The sequence below is a fragment of the Saccostrea cucullata genome, unplaced genomic scaffold, assembly GCF_032062105.1.
Source record: "Saccostrea cucullata isolate Sc308-1 unplaced genomic scaffold, CSIRO_AGI_Scuc_v1 ctg35, whole genome shotgun sequence".
In the NCBI taxonomy this organism is placed as follows: Eukaryota; Metazoa; Mollusca; class Bivalvia; order Ostreida; family Ostreidae; genus Saccostrea; species Saccostrea cuccullata.
Window position 1 is genome coordinate 72,908 of NW_026930622.1, and position 27,767 is coordinate 100,674.

General features: G+C 31.8%; 1 protein-coding gene and 1 non-coding gene across 2 annotated transcripts; both read left to right on the forward strand.

Annotated features, from left to right (window-relative positions):
- The first annotated feature begins 276 nt into the window (after window positions 1-276).
- Trnaf-gaa (transfer RNA phenylalanine (anticodon GAA)) lies at window positions 277-349 on the forward strand. Its single transcript has one exon. It is a non-coding gene; the product is annotated as a tRNA-Phe (tRNA).
- Window positions 350-5,871: 5,522 nt separating this feature from the next.
- On the forward strand, window positions 5,872-27,416 carry LOC134229314 (chordin-like). Its single transcript, XM_062711040.1, has 23 exons — window positions 5,872-6,293; window positions 8,601-8,701; window positions 14,137-14,269; window positions 17,111-17,215; window positions 17,346-17,472; window positions 18,874-18,964; window positions 19,494-19,635; window positions 20,108-20,236; window positions 20,386-20,468; window positions 20,562-20,703; window positions 20,923-21,035; window positions 21,133-21,270; window positions 21,370-21,526; window positions 21,624-21,853; window positions 22,557-22,670; window positions 22,874-23,050; window positions 23,246-23,339; window positions 23,502-23,629; window positions 23,740-23,848; window positions 24,468-24,533; window positions 26,137-26,234; window positions 26,378-26,465; window positions 26,560-27,416. The coding sequence occupies exons 1-23, from the start codon at window positions 6,125-6,127 to the stop codon at window positions 26,562-26,564; spliced, it is 2,739 nt and encodes a 912-aa protein (XP_062567024.1). The 5' UTR covers window positions 5,872-6,124; the 3' UTR covers window positions 26,565-27,416.
- The last annotated feature ends 351 nt before the right edge of the window (window positions 27,417-27,767 follow it).

A 27,767-nucleotide genomic window follows, 5' to 3' on the forward strand; every position in this document is an offset into this window, starting at 1 on the left:
ATAGTTCATAACCCTGTTCATTACCCTGTAAATGAGCCCGGATTTCTGAGTACTTTGATTTTTTTTTAGAGTTTTCTCAAGGATCCTGTTTTTGAGAATCCACAAATTTGATTTGTAAACACCACTTCTAGTATACTAGTATGTAGTAGATTGAATCAATCAGAGCTCGAGAGTATTTGAAAAGCCCAGAAAATGCTTTTCAAATACAGTAGCCTATCTGCCCAAATGCCAAAGGTTTATGCATCTGTTTTGACGTCATCATAAGATGAAACGTCAGCCGGAATAGCTCAGTTGGGAGAGCGTTAGACTGAAGATCTAAAGGCCCCCGGTTCGATCCCGGGTTCCGGCACGGAACAATCCGGCGGCTGACATTTTTTTCATGCGCCAAATCGAAAGATTCGAGGCGTACATTGTTTTTGTTTTGTCTCTGTGTCTGTCTGTTTGTCTGTTTATCTGTTTGTCTGCAAACTTTAACCTTCGCCATAACTTTTGAACCATGAACGAAAAAGACTTCATATTTGGTATGCATACTCCACTAATTAAGCTCTTTCAAATGACACCAAGTTCAATGACCTTGTGACCTTGACTGTGACCTATAAGCTAGAAATAGTTCTTTTCTGCAAACTTTAACCTTCTCCATAATTTTTTAACCATAAAAGATAGATATTTGGTATACATACACCACTAATTAAGCTCTTTTAAATGACACCATGGTCAATGACCTTGTGACCTTGACTGTGACCTATACGCTATATATAGCTTTTTTGTCGGCAGACTTTAACCTTTGCCATTACTTTTGAACGAAGAAAGATAGAGACTTAATAATTGGCATGCATACTCCACTAATTAAGCCCTTTCACATGACACCAAGGTCAATGACCTTGTGACCTTGACTGTGTCCTTTATGCTAAAAATAGCTTTTTTGAACCTTCACCTTACCTTTTGAACCATGAGAGATAGAAAGAAACTTCATATTTGGTATGCTAATTATGTTCTTTCAAATGACACCAAGATCAATGACCTTGTCACCTCGACTGTGACCTACAATGTATAAGCTAAAAATATGTTTTTTTTAACTTTGTTGCCGCCTGGCGCATAGTGTTTCACAAGCACATCTTGTTTCTTTTTAAAATTTTACACAATCAAGTATTCATACTTAAAATGTTTGCATAAAGGCGTCGTAACTCCGGGGGGGGGGGGGGGATAGGAGGAGGTAAACATTGATTTTATGATGACCGTGGACCAAACAAATATTCAAGAAGCCAAAGGTGTATTTTTATGCGCCCAGATTGATAGATCCGGGACGTATATTGTTTTTGTCCTGTCTGTCGGTTTGTTTGTCTGCAAACTTTAACCTTCGCCATAACTTTTGAACCATGAAAGATAGAAACTTCATATTTGGTACACATACTACACTAATTAAGCTCTTTCAAATGACACTAGGGTCAATGTGACCTTGACTATGACTTGTATGCTAAAATATTTTTTTCGTACCTTTGCCATAACTTTCGAACCATAGAAGATAGAGACTGCATATTTAGTATTCATACTCCACTAATTAGGCTCTTTCAAATGACACGAAGTTCAGTTACCTAGTGACCTTGACTGTGACCTATATGCTAAAAATATCTTTTTATCTGCAAACTTTAACCTTTGCCATAACTTTTGAACCATGAAAGATACAGACTTCTTATTTGGTATACATAGTACACTAATTAAGCTCTTTCAAATGACACCAAGGTCAATGACCTGTATGCTTAAAATTTTTTTTTCGTACATTTGCCATAACTTTTGAACCACAAGAGATAGAGACTTTATATTTGGTATCCATACTTTACTAATGGCCTTGTGACCTTGACTGTTACATATATGCTAAAAATAGTTTTAGAAATAATTTTGTTGCCGCCAGGCGCATAATGTTTCACAATCACATCTTGTTTGTTATGGACTACACGTTGGAGGGTTTACAAGGACAAAAACTATACATATTCTTCAAAATTTATATAGAGTATGAGTATATAGTGAAAAGAATTAATGTGAAAATCATTGTTTTTAATCGTCTTGTATTTCATTAGGAAAAATCGGTGATGGTTAACTTTCTCACTTCATTGCAATTTTACTTCTTTAAGGTAGTCCGATCCTCAGGTTCATAAAATTAGCAGTTAAGTAATCGAAAATACTCATAAAAATATCTCTGAATCCACAGAGGAACGTAAATTTACCCACAGTATTTCTTTAAAGTTAAACAATAAAGTTAATCATATTATATAGGGAAAATTGTCAAATCTCAAATATTTAGAGTTATGTCCAAGAACCTACGATATCGACACACTACTTTTTTATACTTAACTATAATATTTCTCTATCTTTGTGTGTTTATTACAATACTTTATGTTTTAAAAAGTCTTCCTTACTGTCAGTATCTACGATATCGTGAGAGATCATGATTGTTAAAAAAATTATGGTTTCCATCTATAATACTATTTTTATATTTCTAACATGTGTTACTTGAAAACTATCTTCTATAAAACTTTCCCTGTAGTGTCGATATCGTCACTAATCATGTTCTTTCGATATCGAATCATGTTTGTTCAGTCCTTTGTAAATACCATCCCTGTTACTTTGTATGTGTATTTAAGTTTGATTACTTTACTTTTACGAAGATTGTACCTGTCATCGATGTCGTCGATATCGACTATATCGTATCGATATCGAATTCTGTTATACAAAATCTTTATTTTTAACATATCCAATGACAATAAGTTCTTTGTTTCTTCATGCAGCGCTTGTGCATATTTACTTTCTGATTAATAAATTTACACAAGAGATAGAGACATGATTGATATATTTAACAACTTTTACCCTTACCCAACATCTTACTCTAAACCTAATCCGAAACAATAACAACCACTAACTCTTTCCTTATCATAATTTAATTTCATATTGAATTTCATGCTAATAATTAATGAATTTGACATCACTTGTGACCTTGTAAAATTATGTTATACCTCACTGTGAAAATATATGCGATATCGAAAAATCGTCATGGTTTTTAAAAAGTCTCATATATGTTACCAATTATTTCAAATTAATAGTGCTCATCACGATCGATATCGATACGACATCGACATAATATTGTCGATATCGTCGATATCGACATCGAATTCGCTCTTGGACATGTATGAATATTTATTCAGAAAAAGCAAATAGGAATATCAGCTATGCATTTTCTAATTGCAAGTTGATCAACAAATATATTTTGGTTGATAAACAATAAGTATCATTCAAAATTTATATATTTGGTATTCTATGTCTTCTATTTCCTTCTTGTATTATATATAGGCTTTTGCTAAAAGAATCATAAATCACTTCTAGTTTCATATCATTCTAATAAGCATTGCTTTTTAAGAGAATCTTGCTTCTCTAAAACTGTATTTATATTTTTTTCTTTTATGGGGTACAAATGTCAACTTTTTATAAGACCTTTTCTAAGACTTCCATAAACCTTGAATCATATAAAGTTGAATAGGATAAAAATTGTTGCATGAAAAGTTTTCATTTTCAAGCCTCATATTGACGCTTTTTAAATTAAATATTAATTTCTGGAGTTATCCTTTCTGGCTGAGGATCGGATATCCTTAAAGCTTTAATTGTTGCAAATTTTGGATGAATAACTTTCTAAAGAGCATAAAATATTCGTGTGTGAATATTCAGAAACCTTATGAATTTAAAATCTGCGATGGGCATCTTATCCCCACTGCTATCCTGAAGTTAAAATGTAATTTGGTTCAAATTTAATAATCTATTGGTGCAGTTTCAAAAGCGGGATCCATGTCAAATGCTGCCTTGATTTATAGATATGCTTTTTGAGAGGGGATTCCGCATTTTGCGGTGCCTTTTTTTTTTTAATTTCACATGAAAATCCGTGCTTTATTAAGGATTAAACGTGATGCTTATTACTGATTTCTGTGGAAGAAAAAAAAATTTTTTGCACTGCTTAAAATCTACCAAAATCTAATGGTTTACAAAAAAAAAACCCTGTCTTCCATGCATGTCTTCGCACTCATTTAAACATGTTATACTGTAAATTACTTGTAAAGGTTCTTATTCTAAATTTTTGCATTAAATTGCAATGAAATCAATTCGAAATAGCATTTGTCTATAAATGGTAACACATCATATTTTCCAACTGAATTATCTTATTCCTCAATTATGTTGTTTTATTTCTGGATCATGCCGTATCCTTGTTTGATTTGTTTGGGGAAAAGAACTAAAATACAAAACCAACATATCACTCATAGTAGGGGCACTTGAAAGTGTGAAAAGCCTGAACAACAAAAGGAATTGTTGCATAAATTGTTCATGAGTCAGGTCATTTTATACTATGGGTGGGTACGTGTTATAAAGCTATTAAAAGCAACATAAGATATTATTATTTACTAGTAGCTTAATCAAACATAATAAAGTATATTCTTGGGTAACCATTTCCTTGATCAGATTTAAATTCCTGTTATGGACAAATATATGCACTAGATGAAACTTGTTTTTGCAATTTTTATGCTTGATAATAATAAAAAAAATGTTTTTCTTGCATTGTTTTGAAAAAGAAAACAACAATATAATTTGCTATTCATAAAATATTCAGTCGAGAAAGTCAAACAGTTTATATTTCATAAAACGAAATGCACATATGTTTAACAAACAGGTAGTTACCGGAGCACATTGTCCTCATAGTCAGATACTTGAAAGTTGTAAATTAATTAAAGACACATTCTCGAATATTCAGCACACAAAACAACGCTAGATTTCTTTTTGTATGACGTCATGTTAAAATTAAGGAAGTAAAACCATTTCAAGTGTTTGGAACAAGTTTGTGTGAATACGATATTTAAATGAAATGCGCATAAGTATCGTTTTAATGAAAAACAAAATAATTGAACAAATTTCCTGTGATAAAACATATGGAAATGCAGTTTGTTACTATTCTCCTTGTCCAATTCTAATTGGAAATGCCAATTACTTTAAAGATCGCCTGAAATTTTGTCATTTTTGTAGTATTTACATAAACGGTAATCGATACTTAAATACAGTTTCCTCTTTTCTTTCATCAAAGTGTGATCCATTTTCTAATAGAATAAAACATTTAAGTATTTTTAGATGAAAATAAAAAAATCCAACAAAGAAAGATACACGCAAAGAACGACGCTTTCATTGTCCAGTTACTCCAGTAGTAACAAAATCCCCCCCAAAATTAGATTTAAACGAGTTGAACCTAGGGGAAAAATGAAAAAAGAAGAAGATTTTTTTAACAGTTCTAATGGATCAAATTTTTATAAATTAAAGTATCTCGTTTAAATCATGATTCTTTCCCTGTAATTTTTTATTGTATCGATAGATAGTAGCAAGTCAATAAATAAAAGATGGAGATTATCCGGGGTAATTATTAGGGGTATTTTTATCCTCCAATCGATAAAAATGCTATATTTTTGGTCATAGAACAACATAGATATTTTTGTTTGCGGGAAGATTGAATATGATTGGGTATAAAACAGCGGGTGTCATGCCGCTCTTTGTTAGTTTTTAACTGTTACAACCAATAGCTAGTGTTCTTGAGTCGCTTTTCTCCGACTTCTGGGGAAGAAACTGTAGTTATAAAGCGAAATTCCTCTTACATTGAAGAAAGATAACAACTTCTCAACGTATTTGCGATTTTGAAAACAATCCCACAAGCGACTGGGTGTAAAGTCTTGTATATACAGTTTTCACACGTCTAGTTTAGTAAATATATCAGCGTTGAAATATTTGCCGTTGGACTTAATTCTTTTTATATACGCGGCTTGGATTCGATACAAGGAATATTTGTTCTTAGATATATATCTATTTCACTTAAGAAATAATTTATTGTAGATATTAGAGAGTGCCAAAATTTAGTTAACTTCAAAAAATATTTATTGGTAGTTTACTACTTTACAGATTTGTGTTCTTGCGTGCCGAGGGGTACCTTACCATATTTGACTAGTTTTATTAAGATTTGCGTTGCGGCCTCTTGATTCGAAAGATTTTAGGACGAGTTGCAGGTGTTCAGCTTGAACCTATAGGATTTAATCTGAATTTTGCGAATGAAATGACTTCTTTATTGACAATCTACGTGTTTCTGCAGATGTTCGTAAACATTGATGGAAGTATAAGAGAACGGTTCCTGCTTCAAAAGCATGCAGGTAGCCCCAAGGATAGATTCAACGTGTTAATTCCCGAGGAGGTGGATTATGGAAAAATTTATCAAAATTTTCCAGGTAAGATTTTATTTTATTATAAAGGCTTTAAAAATTAATTATTTCTTTTAATTTTTTTTTTAGCTTTTTTAACTTATGTCAGAATGTTTGACGTCTTTAAACACTTTCTTTAAATTTGATGAAGATTCAACTTTGGCAATTTTGAGCTTTTTCTAAAAATACACTAATTAGAATGATTAATCTGAGTGAAAGATACAAGTTCCAGCTGGTTTTTGACTGAAAACAATTGGCAAAGAGCGCATCATTGAGCTCTATCGGAGTAAGCGTAGTGACGTTTTATTGAATGAACGTAATTATAGCTCGACTCTACTACTCATCGCTTAATTGATCAAAGGGGTGGTCATTTCCAGACTGTTTTCAAGCGAAGGAAAGTTTGAATAACACAGTCATCACGTAGTAATTGGTGTCTACAGGTTTATTAAACAATCAAGGGATATTGGGGTCATACACAGACCGTAAATTACAAAAGTTAAATTGACAAGATTCTTTTGCAATCAATCAATCATTTATTTGAATCTCATCACCATTTTACAATAGCGTACAGAGACTACAAAAAACATATAGGTGATTTTATATACAACAATAGGTCTAGAAAGGCATGCGTGAATAAGAAACTTAACAAAAACAAAAAAAATTACTATAAAAAAGTTAAATTGACACAACTTAGAAAGCAGTGTTTATTGTTGTTCATAATGAAATGTACAAGAAATGTACTAATATGACCACTCATGTATTACAAGAAGACATATAGGCTGTCCATTTTTTGTATGATTATTAATAAGATATCATTTAAATAAAAAACATCACAAGAAGTATATTGGCGGTATTAGTGGTACGTATTTAATTAAAATTCATTTTTAATGCAAAGTGAATGCACCTCCCAAAAATGTTTTATTATTTTGTAAGTGAATAAAAGAATGATAAATAAATGCCTTTGGTCAAAAAGTTATAAATATAAAAAAAAAACAAAAAAAAAACAAAAAAACAACAACAACAACAAAAAAAAAAAACCAAACAAACACAAAACAAAACAAAACCAAAGGTTTTTTTTGTTTGGTTGTTTTTTTTTAATATACAGAGTTTGTGAAATTATATCTTTATTTGGCAAAAGTTATCTTCAACGTATTGTTATACGATGTACTTACGGTTTTTGACAGCTAGCGATCATTAACACAGTAGTACATGTGTTATCGCTGATTAGCAAAATAACTGCTTAACAACTGTGTCAATTACAAACATGACTAATGTAAGCTTTACCAGCATGCTAGTATTAATCATGCGTTTGTATTTCTCAAAAACCTTTTCCAAAAATTTAAGTAATAAAATTCAATTATATTTTTAGCTTAGTTTTTTAGCTAAAAGAAATGACTAGTTCAATTTGTTGTGATGAAACATGAGTGATGGATTCAGTAGTGACTAATCTGTTGTAAATTGGAAAAAAAAATATTTATAATCACCATTCGTAAAATATTTTTTTAAAAATTAACATACGAGAAATTGTGTTAGAAAAGCTTACATTCTTATTCGGTTATGTTTTTTAAGAATTCTTTCTCTCTTGTTTGTTTGTTTGTTTGTTTTTTTACATTAACTGCAAATAAAATAGAGTCAGCAAGGATGAAAGCATAAAAAACATTTCTTTCATTTTTGAAGATTCGTTGATTGCAGACGACATCTCTCCACGATTCTAAGGAATCTAACTTGACATTCTGACAAAGTAACTTCACTCTAAATACAAAGTTTACTGAGCCTATAAGAATGCAACCCGAATGCCAATTTTTTAAAATGTAGTAATGAATCATAAAATGTCTTTATCTGTTGCTTTTCAAAATAATCCGAAGTGTCTGGTTAAAAATAGACCTACTAATCTCAATGACCTCATTTGCACATAACAGTTCTGCTAATTACCGGAAAAGATTGAAAGACCATAACTGTGTTCTAAATGTTCATATGAGGCACAAATAATTTTATCAAAAAATACCGAGAGACACATTGTAGAATTTGTTAAATTTATAGAACAGATTTTCATAATTAATGTCTTAATTATTTTCAGCACTTATTTTTTTCTTTAGGTAACACTTTATTGAAAATAACACCACCGCCACCAACAACAGAATAAGATAAAGAATTATCTTAAAAAAAATAAACGCGAAATCTCCTTTAAACATATATGATATAAGCTGAAATTTCTCATTGAGTGACTTTCTTCTCGTTCAGTTCCATAGACTTTGAGGAAAGAAAGCAACTTAACACTTTACCTTGTGCATGCAATGTTTTTAATTTTCATCTTTAAATTATTTTATTTTACAGGATGTCATCTCGGAAAGTCTTTTTATAAACTAGGAGAAAAGTTTAATCCAACCTTAAATCCGGATGGACCATTCGTTTGCCTCATTTGCCAATGTGTACCGGTGAGTGTACTATTGCTACTTCCTTCCAGAGATTTTATAATTTCCTTTACTATTTACACTTAAACGAAACGAAATTAAAGTTTTCTATTTAAAAAAAAAAATGATGTGCAAAGCTTGTGACTTTCATTTTCAAGAACCGAACCATTTCAGTTCATGAAGGTCAGCAATGCATTTCTCTTATTAACTATCTATTATACTTATGTGCCAAATTTAAATACTCGTATGCATATACTTTAAATTGTATCTAAATTTGATGTTAGGGAGAAAGAGCCATTAAGTCTTTCAAAGACAAAGTAAAATACTTTTGTATTGTACATGGAATATGTTCGTACTTCAAAAGAATACATAGCTCAAACATATATATTACTATATCAATTAAGTTTTTCCAAATAAAAAACAAACACTATAAGTTATTATTTATATAAAAGACAAAATAATAACCTTTATGTGACTTGTATTATTCATATCCAGTATTTGTAATTTTATTGATTTTATCATGCTCTGAAGTTTTACTCATACCCAGTTCTTTGCAACCCGGCTAGGTATAGTGTACCTAACTTTACCCAAACCACAGTTAGGAATTTTTGGGCCAATCAGCGTGGCTCCTCACCTCGTGTATCATTTTGTATTTTTCTACTGAAAGGAGAAGCCACACAGAAATTTTAACGAAAATTACCCTCCATCCAACCCCAGAACTACCTCCTCAATTTTCAATTGTTTTCTCCTGCCTGGCCTGTATTTTTTAGATAACCCACCTTTTTTGTGGACAGGCAGGTTGTGTTTTGTATGGATTTGAGACTTCAAGTTGATTTTCGTGTAATTTTAGATTATGTTTGCTAGGGGTCAGATTGCATAATACTGTCTTATTGAAGATAACACTTTGTCAATTTTTCTAGTCCTTTCTGACCCCCAATATTTGTACTGTTCCATATTCGTCATTTTATAAATAAATGACATTTTTTCAATTCAACACTGTGTTACTGGTTCTGCCTGTCTGGTCAAAAAAACGAGCTTAGTCAACTTGGCAACTTATTTCTGCAACCAATGGAACATAAAGAACTTTTTATCGCTTCCCAGTAAAATGCTTATCAGAGTTCGTCTATATTTAATTGATCTGGGAACTGAGACTAGGGAGGACAAATAAATGAGAGCCAAATTCTGTTTTCTGTTTGCATCCCTCAACCCTCATGAAATTCAAGTACTTCATCCTAAAAATATTTTGCATTAAAAGCACTGAAGCCAGATAAGAGTATGATAATGCAATAAATATTGCAGTGTTCCCAATAACCAAACCTCACAAGTGTCTCTGTAATACTTTGAACATGCAAGATCCCAGAAAATACGGGAATTTCTCGGTATTTGCAGAAGCCCTTCAATGACAGACAGTTATGTTCCTTTTATGTTTCAATGTAATATGTCAATTACTAACAAGAAAAAAGTGTTACGTAGCAAGATAAAGGAGATTATATTGCCAGGGAGGAATTTGTGCAAATTGCCTCGCAGAACTCTCATACTTGGCGGAGGTGGAAAAACGACAAGTTTCGGAGTCGTTTATTGGGGAAGGTTATCATAATTATCTGTAATAGATTTCTAACTATACACTCCTTAAAATTTGAATGTAAGATATATGGATACGTTGATAATCTCCTTGACCTAGATAGAATTAATGCCAATATTCATTTGATATCAACAGTTCACTGTCGAAAAAAATGATGTCTGCATTTTTCACTTTCCGTATCATAAAAATTGTCTAGAATGATAAAAAATATACAATCATGGACTATGTAATATAAAAAAACAAATGATATACTAATTAAAGTGTAACACAAGATTCTGCTGTTTGTAGAAGCAACTGAAACTATCATCTGTTTCTAAAACAGAATCAGCAAAGTCTTATAATCGTCTAACTAGCGGAAGAATCGTTGTCAAGGTCAAAGCACGATATAATATCAATTACAATTGTTCCCCGTTTCCTGCTAATTTTGTACTTTATATTTTCCGGAGAAAAGAAATCGAACACTAGGTCAATGTGTTTTGAGGTTTTGTTCAAATTTGGGCTCAGCTTGAGATTCACATTATTCTCAACCTAGATTATTCAGAGGCAACACAAGAAAATGAAGAATTGGCTAAATGGTATTATTAATACCATTCTTTCCGAGGACAGAAAAGTTATCATGTACAACTGCCAATACGAATTTCTTTTAATAAAATAACTAAGTATGGGACTTCTCATTCCCTAAGATTCTACTTACAAGCAGGAACACAAATCATAGTTAATATTTAAGAGGCAGTTCTAGATAAAAAAAATTTCTAGGTATCATTTGAATTCAGAATGGACTTTTTTGCATTATTTGTGAAGCAACAAAAGAACACTAATCAAGACTGCGTATGTATTTAGTATTCGAAACATTTTAACCGACGTCCTTTACTCAGCTATTAACTATAATATAAGCATTTAGAGCCTTAAAATTCTATGACATTTTAAGCATGGTTTTGGTATTCTCTTACTGTGAGTAACTCAATGCCATAATTCACTGTTCTTCTATTTTTCCATCTGCGTGGGGTAGGCAATGGAGATTAACCTTACACTTAAAGAATCGAATTTAAATCGAAGTTCCAGTCTGTGTGTCCAGAAATCGACACTAAAAAGCAAAAACAACTATAACGTAACTAATTATTGCTGTATTATTGTAATTTTACTATGCGCGGGACTAAGAATTATCTGGAGAAATAAAAATAAAACAATTTACTGTTTTGCAAAACAAGAATTTGAGATCATAACAGGAAAAGGGGGATCAAAGAAAGCTACTAGACAATGTGTTTTCCATGTTAAGTTCTCCACAAACCTTGTACTGCAAATTCAATATAGAAGTTCAGTTTACGACTTTGTTATTTTTACTTCTGTTTTATCCTCTATTAAGGGTCTTTTAATTATCCCAAAAATATATAGCTGAATGAGATCATCCATGTTATACATTGACAGAAACATTTTAGCCGACGGAAACCTGAATGACAAGGTTTAGAATCCAAAAGGAAACTTCGAACAGGAAGAACACCCATAACTTATTACTCCGAGTAGGCTATAAAACCTTATCCCAATGGATCCACATCTTTCATTAAAGTCTTGCATGGCGTTCTTTACGTTAAATAACTGTCAATTTTTCGTTCCTAAAGTAAAGACATAATTGCTTAAGAGAATTAAGCCCTCAAATGGTTAGATCCTGCATTCCTCCTACAAGGGTTAATTTTCCGCTACCATTTTTAGATAATCACCGCCATTACTCTAGTGTTGAATGAATGAATGTGCAACTTCAGAAGTCGGGGGAAAACGGTTACTGTTTTTCCCGTAATTGCTGGCCGGGTATTGACAGGATGTCGTTTTCACTCTTTCACCCGCTAAACGACTTAAACATCCGGTGAAATTTACACTCTTGCAAGATATTTGATTTTTGAGTAATTCATGAAATTATCACATGTAACGTATATGTTGCTGAAATATACTTTTGCTTAAACTTTATACTTTTCTTAAAAACATAAAGGGTACGATTCACAAAAAAGGTTTGCTATTACTGTGGAAACAAAAGTCCATAGATATGTGTAAGATCGCTTAAAATAAACAAATATTACAAATCATGGAGACAGTGAGTATTTTAAATTAAGTATTTGTTCCTTTTACTATTGAAAATCAACAGGTGTTAATATGATGCCTTTTCCTCCTTTTATCATGTTTGATATCGCATATCCCACTTGCTCGTTTTGACGATGCAAATGAAAAAAAAAATCAGGCTATGGGCTTATTATAGATCTCAATGCTAGGAACTATCATAGATGATTACTGAACAACAGAAAGGGTTGAGGATGATGCTTGCTTCTTTAAAAAAAGAATTCTTAACAATAAATTACATGTCGTTAAAACATGACTCATCACTCAGATCTGCTTGAAGGCTAGGAGAAACGGGTTAAGGTCGAAATGTATTCCTGTTGTTGCTTTCAATTGGGCAAACTGTTTATATTATTACATTTGAACGCAGAAATACAGAATTTCAACTGATCAATAAATGCTTATTTTCGTATCATTTTTTTGTAAGACATTAATTGGGGGATAGACACACTGAATTTGCGACGACTTTTCCGTTATTTGTCGATCGTGACAAGGAGCACACGGTGGGCGTGACCGCTTAGCAGGGGATGCTCACTCCTCTATTGCACCTGATCCCACCTCTGATGTTTCGGAGGTCCTTGTTTGCTCTGCTCCAATTTTGTATTGTTTAATGGACTTTTGAGCTTGAATATTGTTTAATATCTCCATATATTTCTTTAGTATAGTTTTCTGCTCGACTTCATATTGTACTCTTATGATTTATTTTTACAAGATATAGTTTTAATTACAAACTTTATTGACATATGTTGGAGTAACATCTAAGAACACGTCCCTTTTCATTCAAATTATAATGTAATGACTTTTATCCCCCTGAAATATACACAAATAGTTTTTTGACATCTCTATAAAAGTTCATTCCCCTATCAATAATTACGTACATGTATTTCTCTTGTCTTCCAATTATTTTTGCGGAATCTGTGACTTGGTTTATGTATTTCCTTGTTATCTTAATCTTGAGGTGACAAAGAGACATTCCTCGTGTGACACATCACATACCCCGTCCCTGTTGGTTTACCATATCGAAACAGACTAAATCATGTTGCCTTTTAATTGGGAAAAGTAAACCAAATTTCACAACAAAAACCCTCGTCTCTTTTGAAAGACGGTGTGAAACATTTATTAAAAGTTGCCATCCGTTGCTTGAATAATTTATATCTCTAGGATTAAACAAGTCTCTTTCTGCAAGACTAAAAGTTCAAAAGCAATTGAGAAGATCTCAATGTACAGGGCTACTTGTGGATTACTTGAAGAGCCCATGTATGCCGATTGCTTGATCGGGGAGATTAAGGAAACAAAATTACTTCACACCCTTAATGTGATTTATGGCGGTCGAACGAACAGGGGCCATTTCAATGCTATGAATAAGCTTTTTAGATCGAATAAATCATTATTTTCTTTATCTAAATTCTTACTAGACTTCTACAGAATGATTTGTATTTATATTTATAGATTTATTGGCAAATAAATTGAAAATTATTTTGAAATATCTGACCAACAAACAGATTGATTAATTTATGTTTTATTGCAAAAATTCCAACAAAATGACATATTAATAATTTCAGACATTATGGAAATTTCTAATGAAAAATTAGAATTTAGACATATTTAATATTTGAAAATATTAATTACTTGTATATTATCGCAACCCTTCCCCGTCGTTGGTCATGTATTTGAATAGACAAACCTACCACATAGTACTGGAATGACCTTTTCCAAAAATAAATTTTTTTCTGGGTCATTCTTAAAAATTAATATGATTATTCTTATTTTGCAGAACATTAAGAAGGGCATTGTGCAGCATATTGGAAATGTTAAGTGCAAAAATATTAAGAACCTGTGTCCGGTGCCCAAGTGCGATAACCCAGTGCTACTGGAAGGCAAGTGCTGCAAATCCTGCCCAAATGAAGGTAATGTAATAACAGAATTGTAATTAATCAGGTCAGTAACAAGCATTATAAATGTGTGGTATTTTCTTTCAGATTTTTATCACAAATCAGGCTATAAATATTTCTACCAGAAAGGGATCTATTAATAAAGCAATATACACCTCTATTCCTGTCAAAGCATTAAGGAGATAAATATCTTTGAGACATTTTGCAAAATGTTTATTCATGGTTTGACGGAAATAGCCGTTCGGAAAACGTTCAGTTTTTTTCTTGTATAATGTTCACATTAGATTGACGCACAAATGGTTTCCATCTCTTCGATGAAATGTCAAACTCACTTTAAGTTTCCTATATCGTTTTAAGTGAAACATATGGAGATAATGAACAGTATTCAAGATCAAAAGTCCATAAAACATTACAAAATAGGAGCAGAGCAAATACGGACCTCAAAAACATTAGAGGTGGGATCAGGTGCCATGGAGAAGTGAGCTCAATGAATATATACATGAATGTTACCGGTGTGAAATATATGGTTTTACAACATATTGGAAGTAAAACTTATTATGCCTCTTTTAACTGAAGTAATTTCATTGTAGAGAACTGTAAAAGTATTCTTAAACAAATTCAGATCGGCACAGTCCTTTCTCTAATAAATAATTTTCACATGTTTCATTATGTTCTCTGAGCTTTCTTTCAGATGACTTCCCACCTCCCCCGCTAAGTCTTCAGAATACTGTTGGGATGTAGAATGTATGGGTAGAGCGTGCTAGTGATTTCCTGTACTTAACTACCTCTCCAGACAGTACAATAAAGTCACTCTTTTTAAATCAAAACCTTTTACAATCCTCTGAAAGTTTTTTAATTTAATTTATATTGGTCATTTACAAATTTAAATTGAAAACAAGTCTAATTTTTGTAGTGGGCAGTGCCCCCGATCGAAATTGGTATAAACGGATGCAATTAAAAGTGTTTCAGTTAAGTCCATTTAATCGTTATTCAATTTTTGGCGATTGCGTACATTACTTGCATTGCTTTTGATACTTATGTTCTGGCCTTGTAAAAATTTACCATAAATCTGTCTCCAGATTAAGGTTAATAGTTATGTTAACCTAGTGCCCGTCCTAATAAGCTAATTACATATAAATTTATCTGTCTTAAGCTTCCGGGAACCCACTAAATATGACAAGGGGCATTAGATAAACTTTCAGTCATTAATGGTATCAGACGATAATTGGTTTTCTTCTTTTTCTTTAAGTTTTCAATCAGATGGAACGCCAAATCGTGATGTATGAAAATTATCTTGCATAAAAAAATGATAGATTTTTTCTTGTTAAACTTCTGCTTGAAGGGGTAGTATTTTGGTTAAATGGGAGTATAGGGTTCGAAAATTTGAAATTCAAATTACCCTTTGACAGCATAAGGTGCGCAAACACCAGCTGAGCAATGCGTCTTTAATAGAACGTTTCAAAGAACAACAAACTAAAAAATTAAATAAAACCCATAAATTATCGAAATTTGTCAGAAACAATGAATGCCTACCGACGGGTTACTCATATGTTAAGCATTTCAAGTGTATATAAAAATTTTTGTAACTGTTTTTAAAGAAATACATGCAAACACTTAGCGTATTTGACACTCGGATTAGCAAGCTTTCAGTAGCGTAAATAATGTCTGGTCGAATGCTCGTTCCCGACTTCTTGATCTAGAGAGAATCTCATATTATACCCCCATACTTGTTTGAATTGCACAATCTATTTACTCTTCATCGCCTCTCTATTTATTCTTCTGACCAATATTTTGTATCGATTTAATACCCCCTGATTTCTTGCACAAGTTCAAGTGGCCCTATCAACACTCAGCATACCTCTTTAAACAATCGCTCTAGGTGTCCCCAAGTTAAAAGTGTGAAAAATACACTGCTATAATCCTCGATTAATATGAGTTTAAAGTCTTTAAAATTTTTTGCATTGCTGAAGTGCTAAATGATTGAATTTCGCATCTATGTGATTGAATGTTGATTTTTTTTTTATATCAAAAGCAACACATAGTCTGGCATTTCTGAAAATATTTAAACAAACCTTTTGGACCCGATTTTGACATGAAAAACACCAAGGTTTGAAAATTGATAGGTATAAAAATTTTTTTTTTTTTTGCTGTCTTGATTATATTTAGACAAAAAAGTCTCCTGAGACATTGACCCATGATAATCATTCATATTTGTTGATAGTGAGGAAAAAACTTTATAGGAAAGGGAATCAAAATACATTCTGTACATGATATCGAAATGGTAATCGTAGGCAAACTAGGTCAATTGTCGATAGTCGATCCCTTACGTGATTTTGAGGTAAAACTGTGAAATTCTTCAGAAACTGTACTTGTTTTTAAGCATCCTTTGGCGTCCCTCTTTGCCTGTTAGTTTGGGTACGTTCGGCACGCGCAATGAGCTCTTGCCCAGAAATCGCATCTTGCTGTCCGTCTTCTGCTAATTTGCTCTTATTTTTGTCCTAATGGGCAAATTTGCAAATTGCTAATGGGCATTTCAAAGAGTTGCTCATTTTCCATGGAGCTTACTTAACACTGGTTTCTACATCGTTTGAAGAACTCTTTCGTTACATATTTACGGAAACATATGGCTCAATAAAAGATATCTTTCAGCGGAAAGTACACCAATTATCTTTAAACCTCCAATTCTTTTTTTTAATGAGTAGTGATATTTTTTTTCATAAAAATAATTGGCTAGTACTGAGTATTAAAAATGCTACTTTATGATACACGAATGTCTAGTCGAACATCGATTGTGGTGATTTTGGTGGTGCCAGTCTTTTCACACTATTTTAATTGCTTTCCAATTCTTGTTTACAGACAAAACATTTGAAGATATGCTCAGTCTTCTACCAGGGAAAATGTCCAAAGAAGTTGATAAAGCACTAAACTGGGATAACATACGCCGAAAAGTTATTAATAAGAGTAAGTTCAAAATAATTGAATGTTCTCTCTTGAATCTTTATATCATTTACCAATGGAAAAAAATCAGCCAAATAAAGGATCTATGTTCTGTCTCTTTGTTTATTTTCAAACACCTTGTTTTAACTTTCAGAGTATGTTGCGCTGCTGGTAGGCCGCAATGTCATCTCAAGTCGACCGCTTCTGACTCGCGCAGTCGCAGTTGTGCACCTTCGTGTGACTTCGACTTTAGGATTGCGCTTTTCCATTAAATACGAAGGGTAAGACTTCTATAAATCATGTGTTTGTAGCTGCAAAAAACAAGTCTTTGTCGCACAGGTAGAATTAAAAGACTTTGAAGAGATCATAAAGTGCTTGTATTTTGCATCAAGTGATGTCAAAGAAATTAGAAATCACACGTTGGGGTACCTTTTTTAACCATAAAAATTTCCTCTTATCCCGGCATTCTAATTTCAAACCAATTACAATCGGTGATAATTATAAGCTTTAAAATAAATCTGGTCACCAAAATCGTGATTTGAAACTATTAAAATTTTGTACTGAATTGTATTCCATTCGGTTGCTTTTATCGGTAAATAATTTATTCCGCCCAATATTAATAGCAATACAATGACCGTGCTTTCTTAACACAGCCACGGAGACCAAAACGTTCTCTGTAATGTTAAGATGTTCTTACGTAGCGTGAAGGAAAGTCAAGAAATCACATTTTTGGCGTCAGTCGATGGAAAGCATATAATCATCTGCAACATTTCACGGCTGGAAGGTGGAAGTAAAACAAACGCCGGGCCGATACAAGCACTTAATCCCCCGTAATTTGATTCAGTGAGACCTGATTAGACAAACATTTATTACTGTTTTATTTTCTCATCATCCTCTCAAATAGAGGATGCTAGGAGATAAATTAGGGAAAAACCCGCTACCAGAGGAAGAAAACATATGAATGAAAAATTGGAGTTCATGGCAAAATAACTTTCTTACAAAAATAATTATGTTATATGAAGTAATATGTTTCAATAAGAAGCTATTTATAAACAAAAATATATCAATTTACAGTAAACCGAAACCCGAAGTTTGTCTGACCTTATCTAAAATGTGCTAAAATTGGAATCACGGCTATCAGACAAGGTTCAATGCAATCGTTCCGCTTCAATGACAACGGCTTGCGAAAAACACGCGTAAATTCTTTAGCTTTTCCTGTATTTTAGTTAGGCATATATTCGCGATATTGATTTTTTTAACCTTATAAAATAAAAATTAAACTTTTCTTTTTTGAAAGTCAGCCTTTAAAATATTTATAAAAAATTATTTTAAAAAGATGGGATATTTATTTGAAAATATTTTACAATAATTAATATATTACTATAAAGTTCCTAAAAGAATGAACATTGTGCTGATCTCTGCACATCTTTAGTGATAAACATGCCTTAAATATTAATAAAAGTAAACTTTCTGACATTCTGAATGAACGAAACATACTTTAAATCATATTTTATTACTTCCGTTTTGCAGTAAACCTCTCAGAAATTGCTTGATAAATTATCCGTATCTCGAACAAGCTCAATTTCGTTCAGAACAAGCATAAACAGTCACAGTGATAACTTTATATATTTTCCATTTCTTAGTTTGTTGATTTGTAGCACGGAATCGTATTTATTTTACAGACTCAAAAACCCAGAAAAACTTTTGCTGACAGATAAGAACGGAAACGTTTTGATGGAAAAACGTCTCCAAACAAGATATCCCGACAAACAGGTATAGGGTATCATTTTGTATCTTGCAAAACATTATCCACTTGAAAGAGCGTATTTGATCAAATATTTTTAGAATTAAAATTTCTTCAAAATAAAAAAAAAAGGTATTGCTCCTTCATATTTTTTCAGGATGCGTCGTTTTATAAAAATGACGCAGATTATATTAGTCTTAAAATCAGAAACCTTTAAACTAAACCTTTACTTAAGGAATGAATCTAATAGCTACCCATTTTACACGGTATAAACTGGGTTGGAACAGTTTACGCTTTTTGCTTATAATTAAATTTTCATTCATTTGATGTAAGAAAAAAAGATGATTGTTCTAACAAAATGACTTCAATTTGTACAAAGTTTGAATGTAACGTCAGGCAGATTGATACGTTTTTGACAAAAGTCATTGTGACGTAGGCAACCCATTTTATACGATATAAAGTAAATTTTTTATCCAGTCAAATACAGCGTTACAACCAGAATTAAATTATTACAAAACAATTCAAATTTTCACACACACATATTTTTTTTTTGAATAGATATGTGGGGAATGGGAAAATGTTCCAGAATTTTATTTCCGGTATCTACACAAAGGGATGTTTTTACTGGTAATAACGACGTCATCATTCAAAAATGGCGAAGTTGCCGGAAAACCGGAAGTTGACAAATCCAGACAGCAAAGTGAGTAGTTTTCACCAGGAAACTTCAACACAATTTGCTGAACTTTGTTTCAGTGAGGTGTAATAGTATTAATGCAGCAAAGACCACACGCATTTCTAAAGCTCTGCTGCCTATGTTATATAATCAAGTGTAAAGTGTTTATTGAATCGCACCTTTGGATGAGAAAAGCCGTCAATTTGACGAGTATAAACTCTTAAATTAAGCTAATAAATCTTGTTGTGTCTATCTATACATTTCCGCGATACTCTGTCTGAGAATGTTTCAGGTATAGCCTTTGTTATATAAATTGATACTTCTCAGTTTATAAGATGCGTCTACTGACAATATACTGAATCAAAGAAAACAATAATGAGCTTAAAGTAAATCGTGAAGACTTTATCTTCCCATCCATCAAATGGAAGACGATGTTGAAATGAAATTAATTACCCCGAAAAGAGAAACTGGTTCGATCATGATTTTTTTTATTTTTAAGGTACCTTTTCAACTATACTGGTTTCTCCAAACCAGTACGGTATCGGAGGCTACGCCGAGTTATTTTACGGAATTCGAAGCAAAAGTGTGGAATACACTGTCAAGTTTGACGGTCTTTATAACATTAAACGTAGGTATCTTAAACATAATATTAAATTAAAAAAAAAACAATAAAAAGTATCATTTTGATAAATATTTTTTTAGAAATAACGAAATTAATAGGCAACATACTTGTCATTTGATCTTTTTAAAAAAATACATGTCTATAAATGTATACAGGACGAAAACAAGAATATTTTGTTACCATCGAAAAGAGGACACAGATTCTGCATAACCAAACCAAAAAAATACGGAGAAGAAAGGTAGGAAAATCTCTAAAATTACATGTTCGATTCCACTTTGGAATAAATGTTATAAAGGAAATAGTAATAAAATATTTATTTTTCCTTGTGTAGAATAGCAAACTCCGAGGTACTTGGTTGGCCCTGAATAAAAAGAGCAGAAAACTGATAGCCAAAGCGAGGCTGCGAATGAGGGTCACCTCTAAAGGAGGGACCACTATTATCGGTACTATAACACCGTCTGGAACCTGTAGAGGTGAGTACATTCGTATAAACCTTGTATTGTTTAGGTACACAATAAATTAAACTATTTCTATTGCATAGTGTTATTTGAAAATCTTGTGAAATTTCACTTTATACCCTGTAAAATTCAATTAAGTTACAGTACTGATTTCGGGATCAAAATATTAATGTGCTCATAAAATTGTTGCATAAATAGTGCTTACAGGGTTTATTTTTTTCTCATTTTTCAAAGCATATATAGGAGTTCTTTCAAGTGGTGAAGCACTCATATACCCGCAAATTGCACTGTCAAGCGCAGGCTTTGCAGTTCTAAATCTACACGACAATGGACAATTAAGTTACAATGTGAGTGATCATGACAAAACTCTCATGCTTTCAGAAATTTATTTTATAATTTCATCCAATAAATTTACGAAAATTTCAACTCCTTCATCTCTTACAGATAGACTTGAAAGGTATGACTAGCTGCGTTACTTACCTTACCATTGAATCATTACCTACAAAAACCGGAAGGCGGACCGTTATTTATAACCTCAGTGGACATTTCAGGAGAAATTCTTCATCCTCCTGTGATGGAACAGTGAGTGAATTTTTTTCTTTTATAATGAAACATCAATACTGCAGTATATTAATGATATATTTTATAAAGTAAATTAACATGGTTCTCATTTTTTTGTAGGCATCGGGTATCATTAAAAACGTACGGGCAAAATATATCGCTTTACTGCTAGCTGGAAGATTATTCCTCAACGTAGAAACGGAACGGAAATCATATTTAGCTCTCAGGGGTCGCATTGAAAACATCCAGTATAGTGATGATATTGACTTTACCAAAGGTAAAATAGAGGATTTTTTTTAACAAATCTATTAAAAATAATAAAAAAAGTATATCTTAAAATGTCGTCTTTTGTCATTTCTTATTAAAAATTGTAGACACACCATTTTTGATGACGTCATTACAAACGTCACCAACAGGAGTAGGAGGAGTGGCATGGTTAGTTGCTGACCAAAAATGCCGTCTTCATTATCAAATAATCTTATCTGGTCTACAAGACTATTCATCCCTTAATGCTCTTCTGGTAGGAGAATTTGATTCCATGGCACCGCAGTTCACCAAAAATACGATATACACTCTTGTTATATCCAACTTTATCAATGGAATGGTAAGGTCATAGAAAACACCTTTTTTATGTAACCACATGTGCATAAAAATAAACAGTTCCAGTAGTTTGCTAACCATCATTTAACAAGTATATTTTCTTAACAATAAATTTAGGCTTATTTTATTCGATGTTACAGGAGATGCTCATGCAGCTTGAGCAATGTACTTGAGGTGTCTTGTAACACTTGTAATCATTTGCAAGTGGTGGACTTAAAATATATTTTGTTTTGCTTTCCTTTTTCAACCAAACAGTCATAGAGAAAAGTTTCTTTTAAAATAAGAACACTTCTCCAATACCTCAGAGATGAGTCTCAGTTATTGCAACTTGAGTTGTTAAAGGTTCTTGCTGCAACATCTATTTTCCTGACGTTTTTGCACTTAACTTTTTAATTGGTCCTTAAAATGTATGAATGGTGTAGAAAAATGATATCACACACAACATTACTACACAAGAAATATACATTATCTGTAAAATATAGAGCATTGCAATAAAGAAAATTGAAAGAATTGTGTAAACGATCCTTGTGTTAAAAGCAATTAAGTTTCTTTTAATTTATTATTTTTGGAAAAGTACCTCTTTGTTCCAGTGACTCATTTTCTTGAGAAAAATGGATTTTTTTATTGCAAGGAACAGAATACGTTTCCTTAGAATTTCTTGTGGCCTTGATTATTTTTACTTGACAGTTCCTTAAATGATATTTCAGGCCCGCGGTGTAATAGATGACATATCACCGGAAGTTTACAAAAGTTTGAATGCCGGGACATCATTACTTCAGATTGGTGTTACTGGAATCAGAAAAGGAGAAATAGTAGCAAATGTAAATACAATCTTCTTTTAAACGATGCCATAAAGAAAAATATATCTTTATAGTAAAGTTGAGTCATGTATCTGAAAGTGGAAACCTACCTTTCAATACATTTAATTTACTTTTGTACAAGATAAATTTGTTTTAACTTCAATCTTTGTTTTCTGAATTTTCCGTTTTCATTTTAATATTTGTTCAATTTACTTCACATGCAGCTAAGCATACCAAATTCATGTTGGAACTTACTTCTTGATGAAACAAGACCAACATCAGGAAGCAGAGCTCTAACAACATTAGGAAAGAATGATTGCAAAGACGGAGGCAACATTTACCACAGTGATGAAAGCTGGATTCCCTCTAAAAACGGCACCTGTCGAACTTGTAGTTGTAAGGTGGGAATTAAAGCATATTAATAAAACATTTTTGTGGCTTTGCTCGTTTTTTTTTTCTAAAGAAAATAAAGTAAAAAACACAGATTAACTTTATTATTGACCAAAATGAATAATATAGCTGAGTTGCATTTTGTTAACATTTTATATAAGTGATTAAAATCAAATGATAAATTCGTGTATGTCTTTGAATTGTAGAATGGCAACATTCACTGTCACCAAGTTATTTGTCCAAAACTAGCATGTAACAATCAAGTACGTATGGATGGTGAATGCTGCCCTACGTGTCCAGGTAATTAAACCTTAGATCACTAACATTTTTACTAATACTTTAAACCTGTGTATATACCTCTGAAAGCTACACTGATATAGGAACTTTGAAATTCCCTTTTATTGCATTTTACGACGAAATTAACAGACAAAATGCTGAGTGCTATTTATTTCCATTTTGTAGAAACGCTGACTCAGGACAATGGGACGTGTTATTATCCGGGTGATAAGCGACATTATCGCGCAGGAACCGTTTGGCATCCATATATACCACCCAATGGATACTCAACGTGTGTCACGTGCACTTGTGACGTAAGAAACTTTAAACAACATATGTCAACATATGTCACTTTAAAGAAATCATTGCTCAAATGAAAGTCTGTTGAATTAACAGTATTTTTATTTCAAATTTTTCTTTTCAGAAGAACAGTTTACAGGTTAGATGCACACATTTACCATGTCCTGTTCTTAATTGTTCGAAAGGATACAGGGTTCGTGTGCAAAGGAGTGATTGCTGTCAAGTATGTTCAGGTAATACTACGAAATTAAAAGTTTGAATTGTTTTGAAAATAAAATTAAATTAAGTTCAAGAGCGTTGTTCAATTTATAAAGTGTGAAATAAACAGTATTCAATATATGTATTTTGTGTACTTGGAGTTTCTTTGACTCTGATTTAATGAATTATGTGAATGAACCTTGAATACATAAATAAAGCAACTTGTTTTCCTCCCTCTAAGCCTATAACGTTGTTTACGTGGACAGAATATTATTGTTTTGCTTTTTTGTAAATTCTGGTATTATGGTGCGGCGCCTAGCGTGGCGTGAATTCAAATACCTTTTATTTGAAAGTTGCAGTAAATAATTAGCTAACCAGCTTTATCTTCTTTTTCTTGGACCTTTCATGTGTTTCTCGAGAGCATTAGATTTTTGACAACTTTATTAACATGGAAGGAGGGTCAAAGTAGAATCCTTTGAGGGGATAAAATTGAAACATTTCATTATATACAGAGGATAACTATTCATATTTGAGCATTATATCAATTATAAAGCGGTAGATTCATGAATGACTTTATGCTATAGCAAAGAATCTTTCATTTCCAACAATTGTATGTAGTTTTTGAATTACTTTTTTTATATCTTTATTTCACAGACAGGAATTTATTAGCAGATATAATTAAAAACACAACGCCATCAACAGAGGAAAGTTCAGACGGCGGTAAATCTATATATTTTAATTAATTTTTAAATGTTCAAAGTATTAAGGTCAATATGTTAGTAATGTTTGTTTGCTTTCTCCTGAGTTCGGATAAAAAAAGGATCGGTAAGTAAGTGAGAAAAAAAAAAACAAACTAAAATTTCAATTCAAAGGAGTATATATGATAAGAGCCAATTTTGGCCCCCTAAAAATCAACATTTTAGAATGACATTCAGATATGTTTAATTGATATTTATTTTGAAGAAGAGATTATATTACTAGAAATATTTCTAATATATTTTTCACATTCATATGCACTCTCTAGCTGTAAATGACATGAGAAATAATGCTATTTTTGCTATCTAACAAAAAAGCCAAAAATATGTTTTTTTCTTGATGCTTTTTCTTATGGGAAACATAGAGCGCAGTGTAGAACATACATAATTTTTAGCCGGGCTTATTGCTCGAAGAGCAATTGCCGGCTTATGTGATCCTGTTCAAGACGGGATGTTAACCCCATAGTTGCCATTTTAAAGTTACGTGTAAAAATATAGTTCTTACTCTCAACCGCTTTTGAGATTATACAAACGCTAAATAAAGCAATTAAAATAAAACGAAGTTTTATCTAAATAAATAAACATATTTAGTACCTTTGAAAACTTCAGTCTGAAGTCAAAGAACATAGTTCATTAGTGTAAGGATTTTTGATAATCAGAGTTACATGTATCTTAGTTCTCTACACATACGAAGAAAAGCAGGAGAGGGAACCAGACTGGCCTGTTTGTTTATTTTCAGTTGTGGTACCAGATTAATTCTGAATCTGACAAAATCGGACCGTGGTATTAGGATCGAAACTCACTGTCAGTGTCTTTTATCAATTATATTGATAGATTTAAAATGATTTTTTCATCAGAATTTTAAATCTGATATTCTTTTTTTTTATTTGTTAATACAATATAAACGTATGATTCATGTAAGAAATTCGTAATGATTCTATTCTGTAAATGAGCCCGGCTCTCTGTACTTCTGAGTACTTTGATTATGTCACTAATCAGTATTGGACAGATACATCTTTGGTAAAAATATAAAATGGAAGAAAAACTGCTTGAAAATAAGCAGTTTTTTATCCTAAAATGAAATTTTTATGACATTTGAAAGGCATTTTGATCAAAATATATAGGCATATACTAGTATAGCTGTACAAATTAAAGCTATATATGAAGTAAAATTAAGATATTCATTTTAAGGGGCCAGTTGAGACACTTACCATATATCGCTCTTTTAAAAATCTTTTGTCTAGAATACAATGATAATAATAGTAATAATAATAATAATAATAATAATTGCTTCCTGGAGGTTAAATAAGTTTTGATTCGGGCCATCTTTTTAGCCAGTCGATCGGGAGAGGGCAAACAACTTTTCAAAATCTGACCTAATAAAGTTTTTTTTTTTTCTCTAAGCTAAAATATTACAAGTCAAAAAGCCTTTTTGTAATTATCAGATGTTTAATTTAGGAAGACAAATCAAATTAAAATTTCTTCACAAAAGTTCTAAAATTTACGTTGTACAGATCAATAATGATTTTTTTCAACAACGTTTCATGCGATGAAATATTTGTTTTCAGAATGTAGAATAGGAAAACATGTATACAAAAATAGAACTCGGTGGCACCCTGTCCTGAGTTCCCACGGAGCCGTCAAATGTGTGACGTGTAAATGTAAAGTAAGTCCACAGTCTCCAATGTTAAAATATTTCTTTTTGGTCAGTAAGAATATTTTTTAATAATAAACTACCTTGACATGCTAATTTTCAAGTGCAGCCATACATTTCTATTAATAATCTGAATATCCATTTTTTTTTAACAGAATGGAAAAATACAGTGCAGAAGAAGGTCATGCAGAAAGTCATGTAAAGAGGGATCAAGGAGGAAAAATAAATGCTGTAGTTGTGTTCGTAAGTAAAGTTAAAATATAAACAAAGACTAATATTAATATTCCTTCTTTTTCCACAAATGAAAAAATTTAGCATTTTATTTTCAATTTTTCAGGTTAATTTATCGGATACACCCTAAATAAGCAGGATTTTAAACTTAAACCAATGTGAACTCTGTGATATGAGATTGGAGCACAAGATGGCATGGAGCAAGTAGCAATTCAAATTTCATGGAGGAAAATTATCATTAAATCAATATAAACGACATTAATATTTTTGTTGACTCTTAATGATGTCTTTATTTGAATGATCGTTAATTGTCCTTTTAAAAAAAAATGTATTTCAACTTAAGATAATCATGCTGTTCTAAAAGTACCTGCTGCGAGTCTTTCCTCAGATTTATATGTTTGAGTGCAATAACTTCAATATATGTGTGCGAGTGTTTTATTTTTAAGATACGAGAAGTATTAGTATGTGTATCGTTTGAAGTCTTTGTTGGATGAATAATTTTTTAAAAAATAATTTCAGATGCAATCATAATTAATGTTAACTTTAATACTGCAATGTAATATCATTTTATTGCAATATTCCTTTCTTTTTTTTACGTGTATACATTTTGAGATGAAGCCATCTAAAATAAGGCCTTGCTTTCTATTGTTAAAAATCTCATTTCAAAAATGTAATTGAATCAGTTTTGTGATGTTGCAAATTTATATATTTATGTATGTTTATGCTGTTGGTGGTTTTTGTAATGTATCGATTGAAGAAGGATCGAGTGCCAATTTTCAATGATGATGTATATGTCTGATTTTACAATATATATTTTTGTACATTGTTTTAAATGGTTGGGAGACCATTGCTAGAAGTTGTTGACATGAAACTATCATTCCATTGACATATAACCTGTTGCTAGTATATGATAACCATTGTGTACATATGCATCATGTATTTAAAATGAATATTTTCTTTTAAAAAGACATTTCTTTGTGATATAAAATTAAAATTACTTTTGATTGAATTTATAAAGTGTTTAATTTTTATTTTCCTTGAAAATAATTCTAAATTTTCTAGAAGACAGAAATAATTTCATTTTGAATAGCATCTTATTTGGTAACACGTTTCATGAGTTCATTTTACCTGCCAACTCTTTATAGTAATAAAATACAAAATGATTATTACTCCTAAGAAGTGATATTAGATATAAAATTATTGCAAACATTCTAGAGTTATCGACAGTTCTAACTATTTCAAAGGTTAACCAAAGAAAATTATGAGAGTTTTACCTTCAAGTCATTGAATGAAATAGCTGTCTTTAAGCAAGAC

Excerpts from the sequence above, each read along its gene's own strand:
- LOC134229314 (XM_062711040.1), top strand. The coding sequence starts at position 6,125 with ATGACTTCTTTATTGACAATCTACGTGTTTCTGCAGATGTTCGTAAAC. Across the intron at positions 17,216-17,345 it reads CCGAAAAGTTATTAATAAGA|AGTATGTTGCGCTGCTGGTA; the intron begins GTAAGTTCAAAA and ends TTTAACTTTCAG. Across the intron at positions 26,235-26,377 it reads GTGTGACGTGTAAATGTAAA|AATGGAAAAATACAGTGCAG; the intron begins GTAAGTCCACAG and ends TTTTTTTAACAG.